Source organism: Amyelois transitella, chromosome 9 (assembly GCF_032362555.1).
Source record: "Amyelois transitella isolate CPQ chromosome 9, ilAmyTran1.1, whole genome shotgun sequence".
Taxonomy (NCBI): Eukaryota; Metazoa; Arthropoda; class Insecta; order Lepidoptera; family Pyralidae; genus Amyelois; species Amyelois transitella.
Window position 1 is genome coordinate 8016896 of NC_083512.1, and position 12594 is coordinate 8029489.

A 12594-nucleotide genomic window follows, 5' to 3' on the forward strand; every position below is an offset into this window, starting at 1 on the left:
AGACATACCTTATTTTGTAAAAGCTGAAAGTTTCTGTAAATATGCCTCTAGTACAGGTAGGAACGATCCCCACCTATGGTACTCAGGCAGTGGTTGCTTTGGCAGGTAATAAAGGTATACTTTTTTCAACCTGAAATTCGTTAATTTGTAAAGCTAAATTTTTTGATATTTTATCCGTAATAATACACAAACTCGCGTTACTCATTGCCAGACACGTACTATGGTTGCAACCCCTTGCCAGACACCCCTAAACTATAATATTTTGTAACTCTACTTACGTCATTTTGTAAAATCTGAATTTAATACATATTTTTTGGGGAATTATTCAAACAAAGTTTCTGAAGTAGCCAGACATTTTTGAAGGTTCTATTATCCTGCCAGACGCATTGGAGTGAGCAAAAGATGCAAGAGTGCGGAGTATATGTAGTAACTGGAGCGAGTGGGACAGAGTGTTCGGTTTCTTGCGACGTTTCATTGCGCATCAGCTGTCGTTTATTTTAGGGATGTGACCTGATGAATCAATCCTCAAAAATTCGATATTTTTCCAAAATGTTTTTTTCACTGTAAGTATAAATCATAAATCAAATTCATAAAAAACAAGACAAATGTTAGAATTAACGATCTTTTTATCAAATTCTTTTAACAATTATTTTTATTACTATTATCATCAATGTATCAGATCAGGTAGAAAACAAAACATTTATTTTCAAATCTTTTTTAATCAAAAACAATAAGATAATTTGACTTAAAGTTCCCAATGATTAATACCTTACCTTTTTAAAAACAACAATCTGTCAAGTCTACCGGGATCCAAGCGGTTCCGCTCATCATTTGCTATTCCGTAACAAATCTATTTGCTGTGGGGTGTAAACAAGGTTTTGTTTGTGTAAACTTTGCTTCGGTGAATTGTGTAACTTAAGGTTTCTTATCTATCTGATTGTGTTAATAAATAAACGCTGCGTGTTTATTTTCTGTTATTCTTTCTTTATTTAGTTACTAGCTGCAGCCCGCGACTTCGTACGCGCTGAAGAGTCTGTCGTGGTTATTCTCCGTTGTATGCAGTACAAGGTGTTATCATAAATGTATTTTTGTACAAACTTATTTTTTTATGCAAAATTATAAAACACCCAATCAAATCTTTTCGAGACTTGTTGTTGTTAAATACATAAGCAATTTAATTTTCCGATGCTTAATTAATTTTTTATTGGTATGTCAGATAGTTTAATAATAACTCTTATCATAATACACTGATATCCATATAAATACCAATTATCCAATAGGGAAAGGCAGAAATAGTATTGCTCCTTGCGAAGAACCTTTTTAAAACTACTATTGAGAAAAAGCCGTTTAGCCCGCGTGATTTTACCGCCACCTACAAAAGACCATAGGTTTTTCGCAAATTTAACAGGAGGTCTTTGCGGCATTTAGTAGAATAACCAAATCTGAGCCGCGCGGCATGGTCGCGTCATGTTGTGCACATCATGCGGCGCGAGTGAATTTTATATCGGTGTTACTTTTAAATTGTAATATTTTCTAAGATGTTCATTGAAATTAAGTGATGTCAAAGACAATTTTGTTCACAATTAAGTACTCTTAATCAACAACATATTTATTTGGATAAAGATTAATATTATTATGTTGATACAACTCTTAACAAATAATGCATTGATTCCGACCAAATTTGATTACCATAAAAACTGTTCTAGTGAGTTTATTTTAAAAGATAGACATATACTGTCGCAGATATTTTTTTAGATTATTTCAAGAGGAATAATTCTTTCATACATATATTTTTGGTATCTTGAACCGTTTTCGCAGCGCACGCAACGGAAGCCCTCAAGGATGAATAATTTTCCTTATTTTTTTTTCACATTTTCCATTATAGTTGCAGCATCATGTTTTATAGCCTTATAGCCTTCCTCGATAAAAGTTCTATTCAACACAAAAAGAATTTTTAAAATTTTTTGAACCAGTATTTCCTGAGATTAGCGCGTACAAACAAACAAACAAAAAAGCTCTTCAGCTTTATAATATTAGTATAGATTCTTAGGCATCAAAGGCGCTATTGTTTATTCTCACAAACACACATACATACATATAATCACGTCTATATTTCTTACGGTGTACTTAAACAGAGCCAACAGTCTAGCAAAGACTGAAAGGCCAAGTTCAGCTGTACGGCTAAAGATGTATGAGAATTAAATATTGCCAAGTTGCTAGTCCGTCGCCTAAAAGAATCAAAAGTTAACGAAAATTCGTATCAATTTATTTGTTAGTTGGATCATGATTTTTTTTTGCTGTAGTACTCAAGTCACATTTTTCTACTCAAATAACCGTAGCAAAGAGTCTGCTATCACTATAAAAACTGCTATCACTTTCCAGTTGTAAAAGAATTTGCCTTTGAAGTTTCAAAGCAATTTAAAATAATGTGAAAATAATAAAACCCAGTACTCTAAATTTTTTCTAAAAATAGGATACTGGATAATATTCTCTATGCAGTTCACACCCGCGGGATTATTTCAAAAGTTCGATATTGTTTTTTTCAAGGCTGTGTCTACTCTGCAAAGGATATAGACGTAATTTTATAAAAAGACAACATACATATTATATTTAAGTATGTATGTTGTCTTTTTGCAGTCAGGTTAATTTTATGTATGTATATAGTAAAAAGTGGTTCAAGTAACACGGTTTTTATTAAGAAATTCAATGCCAATCAAGTTCATTTCTCTATAATTTCTTCGGCAATGCCACAGTGACTGTCTTCACCTCTAAGTAGGGATCCACGCAGTTCATGCCACTAGAAATAAAAAGAACATATACTTACGTATGTTAAATACAACTTTTCAATGAAGCGCTGATATTATATAAATTTACGTGATCACAGTCTTAAAACCACTTCAACCACCTATTATGATTTTATTTATATTTCAAATCTATATATGTTTATTTATAACATATGTTACCTGCTTGCAATAGTGTGGTTTCGTAAATTAAATTGGACTGAATATGTTAAATTGGACTACAGTAAAACTAACCGTGCCGTTAGAGTATAGAGAAGTATAGTACGAGTATGTCGAAGTTCAAGCAGGCAATCGACAATTGAAATACTTCATGTTCTTTTTCCTCTGTAACTCTTAACCAATTGTAAATTTATTTTCAAATTTCTGTTGTTGGCACACTCCGTTAAAATGTTTTCCACATCAAATAAATCAAAGGTATTTTCAATCGAGGGCCACATTCCCGCTCCATCGCTTCGCATCATTAGAACATTCTTCAGGTTTTAGCTACTTTTTCTACATAAGAATTTTTCACTAAATACCAACTCTGTTGTGGTTATACTTGAATAAACAATTTGATTAAAATCCTTGCGAAAGTTTAAAATATTTCAAAATGTACATACGTGTCAATTAATATATATGTACTACAAGTAAATATTTATTTTCTATCTTACCTGTAACATTGCGAAACTTATCATTCATTATATGATTGATATATAAAAATTTGATAGTCCAAATTGATAAATCTTTTATCATTAATTATCCTTTGTCTGTAGGCAAAGTAAATAATATTGATACACTTACTTTTCACGTCCTAGGCCGGAATCCTTGAAGCCACCAAATGGCAATTGTGCTCCCGTATACAAATATGTATTTACCCTGCAATTATGATATAAAAAGGGTTATGTATCGCTCTTTTTACTATATTCAAATAAATAACTTCGACCGACTTTTCAGCAAAAGGAGTTTCCACAGTTGTACATCGATGATGTTATTTTGATATTTTTTTCTGTCGCGGTTACAGACTCACCTCTTTTAATAAAAGCTTGAGTTCGGTCTTTTGAATACAATCCAGGTAACGTTTGATATTAAGCAATGAGCTCTTGGGTCGTTACATGGCGCGGTGTCGCAAGTGGTTTCAGAGTGTGATATCAATTTAAATAAATTTGCTGATATTTAAGACACTGATTTTCTACATAATTCCAAAAGAATAATGAATTATTTACCATACTACACCAGCTTCAACGTGTTTGGAGAACTGAAGCGCTGTGTTGACGTTGGTGGTGAAGATGCCGGCTGCCAGGCCGTAGTTGGTGTCGTTGGCGCGGTCGATGACCTCTTCCAGGGTGTCAAACTTCAGGATGCTTTGGACAGGTCCAAAGATCTGTCAAATCATGATTTTAACAAAATTAATTAATTTCCAAAAAAATAATTAAAAACCTCATCGTAACTTGAGGTTTGAAATACCCAAAAGACTCTCGCAAAATTATCGCTACTGGCTGACTATAGTGGCACATTTTAGATCTTAGTTGGTAAATTAATAAAATACCTATTAACCGTTGAATGTTCTTTTCAAAGAATTTATTTGTATCTGTTGAAAAAAATTTCTTGTTAAAAATTTACCTCTTCCTTCGCTATGGTCATTTCATCATCGACATCAGCAAACACGGTGGGCTCGATGTAATAGCCCCTGTTACCAATTCTTTTTCCTCCGGTTAATAATTTTGCGCCCTCTTTCTTGCCTTGTTCGATATATCTAAGTACCTTGTTCATCATCTCTTCTTCCACCTGTAAATAGGTCAAATACCTCAATAGTGAAATTATATTCATTAGATGTCAGAAAAGCATGTTGTTATGAATTTGCCAATCTTTTAATACAAACAAATACTGAAAAAGATGTCAGACATCTCTTAATTTTCTCTTTTTAAACTAAAGTTATTAATGTTTTAAATTTAATTAAATCTAAGAAGACGAAATTTTCGACAACTCAAATTATGACTGGTCAGTATTGAGCTCAACGAACAAAGACGTTTATTTACGACAGTCTCACCTGAGAAAGTATTCATGGTCACTTCACGAGACGATCACATCATTACCGAATGGGAAAAAAAACTTCATATAATTTCAACATACATAATAAAAGTCTCAATAATTTAGAATATCCAAATAGAAGCCGAACAGCCCTTTTGCCACCTACTCGTAAAAACCAACTGACTTGCCGCTCATTTATTATTTTAGCACTGGTAACCGTACCTGAGGACCTTGATGTACAGTCGGGTCGTTCGGATCGCCGACTTTAATTCCTTTTGCGAAGTTCACTGCTGCTTCTACGAACTTGTCGTATATATTCGACTGGACGTACAAACGCGATGCGGCGATACAAATCTGACCTTGATGGGCGAACACTCCGTTCGCCGCAAATGGTACCGCGATGTTTACTGAAATACAAAATATATTTAAGAAAATACTCTAGTTACTAAATATTCGAGACAAAAATAGATTTATATCAACCAATCTACGATGCAACTTATATTGAATGCAAAAAGAATTAACAAAACAACTTACAATCGGCATCATCCATAATGATAAGAGGACTCTTGCCTCCGAGTTCTAAGGTCACTCGTTTTAGGTTTCTAGAACCGGCTGCTTGTTGAATAAGCTTCCCGACCTAAAGAATAATGTTTTTTGTCAGACACTAAAATGTTTAGTTTATTCGTGCATAACTATGATAAATAGTATATAGAACTTATATTTGCTTCTTTTCGAAACAAAACATAATAACTTAGCTGAAATATAGGACTCCAATATTGGCCTTTTCTGACTCAATAAGTGCCTGTAGCAGATTTGATGCAATAGCAACTTAAATTACCTCTGCTGAGCCTGTAAAGGAGATTTTAGCGACATGTGGATGATGCGTAAGCGCCACTCCAGCGGTCTCTCCGTAGCCATTGACGATATTCACGACGCCCTTCGGCACTCCCGCCTCCTTCAGCAGAGCCGCTAGGGCCAGCGCTGTCAGCGGGGTTTGCTCTGCCGGCTTTACGACCACGGTGCAACCTATAAGAGAATAAAATACAAAGAGTTCTTGTTGTTCCTCATGATATTAATGAGAATGCTATTAACATTAAAAGTACAATAGGTAGACTTAAAGTGCTATTAGCATTAACTCCACTTATTGTACTTTTGAGTTACAACAACAAAACAGTTATAAATAAATATAAATCCCGGTTACATCTTCTCTGGAGAGGAGCCGGGTTGCGCCGTTTGACCGATCCTGATTATTATCATATTCATTTTTATCATACACCATTTTTTATTGCTAAGATTAGCAGCTGTTTGTTATGTACAAGGTGATGTTTTTTGAAACAGATAATGATATAATATATAACAAAGATAACAATTCTACGATAAATCCCTTAAAATAATTATTACAACATTTAATACAAAAAAATAAACCATATATCTACAGTAACTTATCGTCTAAGAAAATCAATTTAAATGATTCATTTCTTTTTATATTCTCTGATCCCAGATTTTATCTGGAACCTATCTACATAAAATATTTTATATCGAGTTGAGACTTTTTTTGACCAATTTTCTACTGAAATCATAAAATTCCTTAAACAAATCAGCTTAGGAATTGAAAGTAAAATAACAAGTCTAAATATTTTACTAAAATTCGTATTTAAATGAAAAGTGTTAAAACTATTGCGGATAATTGTGTTTCGGATAAATGAGGAAATTACCTGTTGCCAATGCGGTAACCACCTTGTTGACGAACATCAGGATGGGCACATTCCAGGGTAAGATGAGACCGCACACGCCGACTGGCTGCTTCAATGTGTATGAGAAGGCATCACCATCTGTGTAATAGAATAATATTATTTGGTTGCTATTACCAGAGAGTTATAAGCAGGAGTGATCCAATTAACGAGCTTGCATGAAATGATTGTTGAATGTAAGATGTAGTCTCTGTCTTAACTGACTTGGCACATTCATATAGTGCAGCGTTTATCATGATCCTCAAAAATATGGGCTGAGGTCAGATGGTCGACTCAATCTAGTATGATGGTTAAAAGGAGCTCCCCGACCTCCTTTCCAGAGGAGTAACCAGTACTTACATAGAAGGAAAAGGAAGATAAACATAAAATGAATGTAAATATGTACGTGAACTGTAAATGCATTGTTTACCGAGGTAAACAAAAGTATCACTAAAAGTTATTAAAAAGATATCATGTCTTGTATTTACATGATGCCAAATGTGATGTTATTATAATAATGACGTAATTAACTTTTGCATCAGAAGTAATTAAAATATGTATGCAAATGCATATTAAAATAAATATTTTAGTAAAGTAAAATTTCAGACAATATATCAGCATGTTGTGAAATTTACTGTCAGAAATAATATCAAATGGTTAATGAAATAAAAGTAGATAATTTTTATTACTTTCAACATTTTGCCAAGTACCTAGGTTTTCAAATGATCAAAATGTTTTCAAATCTGTGGTTATTAAAAGCCTTTGAACTCATCAAATTATCTAACGACCTAAAGGATTTTCGCGACCTCTTACTACTTTACACGCAGATTTAAAGATGAAATTTTTTTAATCAATAATAAATTTATATTATCTTTTAGTAATCATTATTTATCTAGAACATAACTAAATCTATAAACGAACGCGTAAATTTGACGTAAATAAACAATACATTTTGTCCAAAGTCGAGAAACACATTGTAAATACACTTTCACGATAAGATTGTGGGAGACTAATGTTTGAAAGCAAATGCTTGTCTCTCGGCAACATCAGTCTTTCTTTGTAAAAGACAAAATAGTACTTAACATTCACAATACTAAAATGTCTAAAAATCAAACACATAAAATCACACCTCTTTCCCTTACATCTTTCAATTTGAAACGATCCCTGCATACTTCTTTCGCTTTATCCTCATACATATGTCTCTTCATCAAAACTCGTCAGTTTAGCGTAGGTATCCTCATAACCATAATCATAATTTTATTTGCTCAAAACATGGTATTATAAGATGTTACTTCTGACTTCTGACCTAATCTATTGTCAGGACGACCGCAAAAATAATTAAACTTTATTCAAGAATATCGAGGCGATATAAAATATTTTTTAACTCACCAACTGGTATGGTGTCGCCTTGAATTTTGTCTGCCAAGCTGGCGATGTACCTTATGAATTTTGTCACACCACCAACAAACCTCTGCGCTATGCTTATCACCATTCCGTTATCGTAAGACTCCAGTTTGGTCAGGTATTCTACATCTCTATCAACCAGGTCTGCGAATTTGGTCAGGATGCGGCCTCTCTGGGAAGCATCCATGAGCCGCCATTCTGAGTTGCGGTGGAAAGCACGACGAGCTGCCTTTACTGCTTCGTCTATATCTGCCTGCAAAGTAACGTGCACAATTAGACAAGGTATGTTGTAATAGAGACACAACTTTATTTATATACCACCGTAGTAGAGATAAAATTGGCATGGAAAATTATGCTCATTTCTTGTGCCAGGAATCAAACTCTCGATCTCAGAATCCCTTTGTAACGGGTGGGTGTGTTTATAGAGACCACAAGAAAGAATAAAGGAAAATAAATAACTTATATCAAAATGTTATACCATCTACTGTGCTCTATTATCGCCACCCTCAGTTTTGAGTTTAGAATGGCACTGACAAAAAAATAGCATTTTATGGCTTTCTACCTTCGGCACGGTAAAGGTGGTATGAACAGACATCTTTCCTCAAATAGCTTGCAGGCATTCGCAAAACGGTATAAACGTTCGCATCCCTTCCCTATGTTTTGTTTGTACACGGGCACAAAGGATGTCACGGAAGTGAGATTTCGTCGAAAAGACACACTTACCTTCATGCACATGCACAAGTGAACTGAAGGCTTGGTAGATGCACCATCTTTCCATTTACCAAGATTCCTACACACTTTTGTCGTTTCATTTTATATTCATACAAGTTTTATTTAAACGCATGTATAGGTAATGGAGATGCACATAATTAAAAACTCACTTTGTCACCTTCAGCAACCGTAGCGATGACAGAGCCATCGTGCGGGGAGCGGGTCTCAAATGTTTTCCCGCTCTTTGAATCCACCCACTCATTGTCAATAAACAACTAGAATAAAAAAATAAATTCAATAGATAAGAGATCTCATTAAAAAACTATCTACTCCTGTGTATTTTCGTTTATGCAAAGAATTGTAATTCACAGGGCGCAACTTGTTCATAATTAATGTACAATTTAGGTATGTCACTTATCGAAATATGAAATTTTACGCAATGACTTTTTTCCTTATAAAATACTAGCTAAAATGCGTTTATAACAATTAATTAACATTTGATTCAGAACAAACTTCAAGTTATTAATTAAACACATTAATAATTAGCCAACTCGAAATGTATCGCATCCGTAGCAGTTTCGTTGCGGGAATTCCTTGCGCGTCGAATGAACCTTATAATAATTAACTTTTTTATGTATTTATCCCTTTTGGGGTCGACAGAGCAAGCAGTCTCAAAAAGACTGAAAGGCCACGTTTAGCTATAGCTAGGCTCAACAATAGTTTGCGATTCAAATAGTCACAAGTAGCTAGCCCATCGCCAAAAAAAATATTACACTTTCCCTCGATTGGCATTTACAATTTGCATAGGAAGAGAAGCAGCTAACTATAAAAGTTTTACCTTTGTATATTTGATTTGAGGGGCCATTATAACGTCTTTTCCGAGCACTGTTTTCACCACAACTAAACAAATTGAAGACTACCTGTTTATATGTTACAAAGTTTGTTTCAGATAACGGTTATCTCTTTAAAAAATTGATAAGATCAAGTATTACTCATACGTACGCCGTGTTGATTCCGTTGATTGCAGAGAAAGAATCGACTCTGATCATTAAAAAAACTATAAATATTATTTCATTTTATTTGAAACTAGCTGTTACCTGCAGCTTCGCCCGCGTGTATTTAGCGCCAAGTATAAGGTTTTTGCAAGTTCTACGGGAACTATGTATAGTTATAACCGGAGCGAAGACCTTTTCTAGACTCAGTCTTAATTATATAATATACGTAAAATTTCAAGATTGGTTCAGTAGATAACGCGTGAAGAGAAAGCAAACAAACAAACTTTCGCACAATAGACCAAAACAAAAATTTTCTCGAATACATGAACAATAATCTAGGTCATAATAATTATCCATTCAATTTCAAAGGACTGATTTAGAAAAGTGATACGTTTAATCGCTGTTATGGCAATTAGGATCCTGAATCGGGCCGTGTAATCATCGCTAGTATAATGAGCCCCTAAAAATGGGTGTTGTTTATAGATATAGGAATAATTTAAGATTATAGAAATGCCATATTTCTGCCTCGGCCATGTACCACTAACACGGTGCTCTTGTGATGAGGTAAACAACGCGAGGAAACCTTCAAATTTTGGCAACTTAATATGTAACCATGATCCATATGTATGAGGTGTACCTGCACATGGTCGCGGAGTATAAATGGGAGTCGCATCATGTAAAAATTGGACTTACCCAATGTAAAGTTATACTTAAAGGCGAATCCCGGCCTCCTCTTTAGAAAGGTGAGGATGTACTTAACTGGGGCTAACGCCAGGGGAGGAAGAAGATAGAAATGTCATGGTTTACTATAGTATATATGAGTAATGTCTCGACGACTTGCATCACACGCAATTATCTGTGCAGTTGTTTCAGATGCAAGAATGTCACATTTACTTGTAGGTACCACTTTTATAGTCTTGTTTATATATTTTTAATTCATTGATGTTTTTATGAATGTGTAAGTTTCTATGTTGCAAAATTAGAAATATGATATATCTTGTTATATATGTACTTAGTTTCTGTAGAAAAAAGAAATACATAGGACTAATACTTATCTGTTTTTAGGCAAAACTTCGTTGTATGAAAACTTACGATTTCACAATTTTATAGTTTGAAACTAAGAGATCATTTTTGACTCATAACGAGACAAGTTATAAAATGATAAGTGATAAACGGTTTATGTGATTGTGATTTTTAATAAGATACTAAACATCTAAATGTTGCATAATATTATGAAATGAAAGAAATCCGGGTCAATCTTAAAATAATACACGGGTAAAGGTCCACTTGGTTAATAATCAGTTATTTTCAGCTCTTATGTTCCATTTGAACGACGAATATTTTTAACTACTTAGTTCTGACTGAATCTGCAATGTAAAATAAATTATATTGCAGATTTAGTAATAATAAAGCACCCATTTATGATTGTAATGGTTTTACCGCGCAGATTGTAAAATTCAATCATGGAAAAGAAGCTTATTTTTAGACAATGGTTTATTTATAAATCTTAAAATTATTCAGCCAAACTTAACCTTCGTTTTGTAAGTCGACTCTGTCAAAATCGTGAGGATAGTGACTTGTAAAAATGTATAAAATTAGTCCATACAATTTAGTAGGTCATACAATTTGATTTAGAATTCTTCGTTTTCCAATTGGCCATAGACGTAGGACTGACTGTTGTCGAAATGTTTCTCATCTAGTTCGAATACTAACATAAAATTTTATATTTTGTTCGGACGATTTGTTATTTTTTTTTTTACAAAATGATTTGCACTCGCATTAAGCTCAAAATTGATTGTGTTCTGAGCAATAATCGAAGAGTGAGTTCAAACTTTAACCTTTTTCAATTGGTGCAACATTCTGTCGAAATTGTCTAGATTTTCAATTTCACATATACTAAGAAATTCATTGTGTATCGTATTTGAGTGATTGTAACAACAAATAATCGATTCATATAAATCAGTCTTTGTTTTCTCAAACGGTTTGAGATATATAATTTTAAATAAGTATACTGGGTACAACGCCCATAAAGAACATTACAAAGTTATACCAATAAGAAGTAAAAACAACTTATTTCCTCGAAAGACAAAGAATATAAACAAAACAATATCTCAGTTCAAAAGGCAATCTTATCACAAATACAATCTCTTCCGAGCTACAAATTTTGCAACAAAGCTATTATCGCACATGCCTTGTTTATTATTATAAAGACAGTATAGTTGCAAGACAATTTTTTTTGCATTCAAACTAGTAGGAAAATTATAATTTATTCATTCCCGTAATATAAATTATTGACTTAATGTTTAACCTAAAAATATAATATATAAATACCTATAATAATTTTAAAAGAGAAAGATAGACAAAACCTTAGCCCTAACCTAAACCGCTTTGTCCACGCGTATCGTTATCACTCCAAGTTCACGGCAACGAATGCCTTATCAACGGGAAGATCTCAAACAGTTATTTATGTATTGTCCAAATAGTTATTAAAACTATCAACATGTCTAACAAGTGATTTCTGATAAAATAAGCAATAATAATAAAATAAGTAATAATAAATTAAGAAATAACGTGTTAAGCATATATGTATGTTGGACCTTGTGACCGAGAAATATTTCCAGTGCCTACAAACTTTTTAGCGGGAATCAAGACGACATTATTTCGATCGTTTTCGTTTGGGAACCTGCCCAACTTAAGAACGCAAACGAGATTATTAGTAGGTACTAGAGACTAGTAGCATGTATAAACATCTTCAGGAATAAATTATACGAAAAAACAATGAAAACTGCATAATATTCGTAAATCATGAACACAGACACGGACACAGAAAGCAACATAGTTGCTGAAATAAAAATAAGTAACAAATCAGGTATAACAATCATAATTGTGGAACATGTTTGTCCGGAATTCATTCTGTGAATTCAGCTATCGAAACAGTTAAAGTGG

General features: G+C 33.5%; 1 protein-coding gene across 1 annotated transcript; it reads right to left on the reverse strand.

Moving 5' to 3' along the window:
* Positions 1-2674: 2674 nt before the first annotated feature.
* Positions 2675-9618, reverse strand: LOC106142896 (aldehyde dehydrogenase 1A1). The gene is made up of 11 exons (XM_013344835.2): positions 9492-9618; positions 8824-8928; positions 7928-8195; positions 6524-6640; positions 5647-5834; positions 5343-5445; positions 5031-5215; positions 4401-4565; positions 4004-4161; positions 3582-3656; positions 2675-2797 (listed from the first exon to the last, which is right to left on the reverse strand). Exons 1-11 carry the CDS (start codon positions 9516-9518, stop codon positions 2728-2730), a joined length of 1461 nt encoding a protein of 486 aa, XP_013200289.2. The 5' UTR covers positions 9519-9618; the 3' UTR covers positions 2675-2727.
* Between the last annotated feature and the right edge of the window lie 2976 nt (positions 9619-12594).

Bases quoted from the DNA above. Each gene is read 5' to 3' on its own strand.
- LOC106142896 (XM_013344835.2), bottom strand. From the start codon at position 9,518: ATGGCCCCTCAAATCAAATATACAAAG. The intron at 8,929-9,491 runs GTAAAACTTTTA...TTTTTATTCTAG, and splicing joins CTCAAATCAAATATACAAAG to TTGTTTATTGACAATGAGTG. The intron at 5,835-6,523 runs GTAATTTCCTCA...ATTCTCTTATAG, and splicing joins GGTTACCGCATTGGCAACAG to GTTGCACCGTGGTCGTAAAG.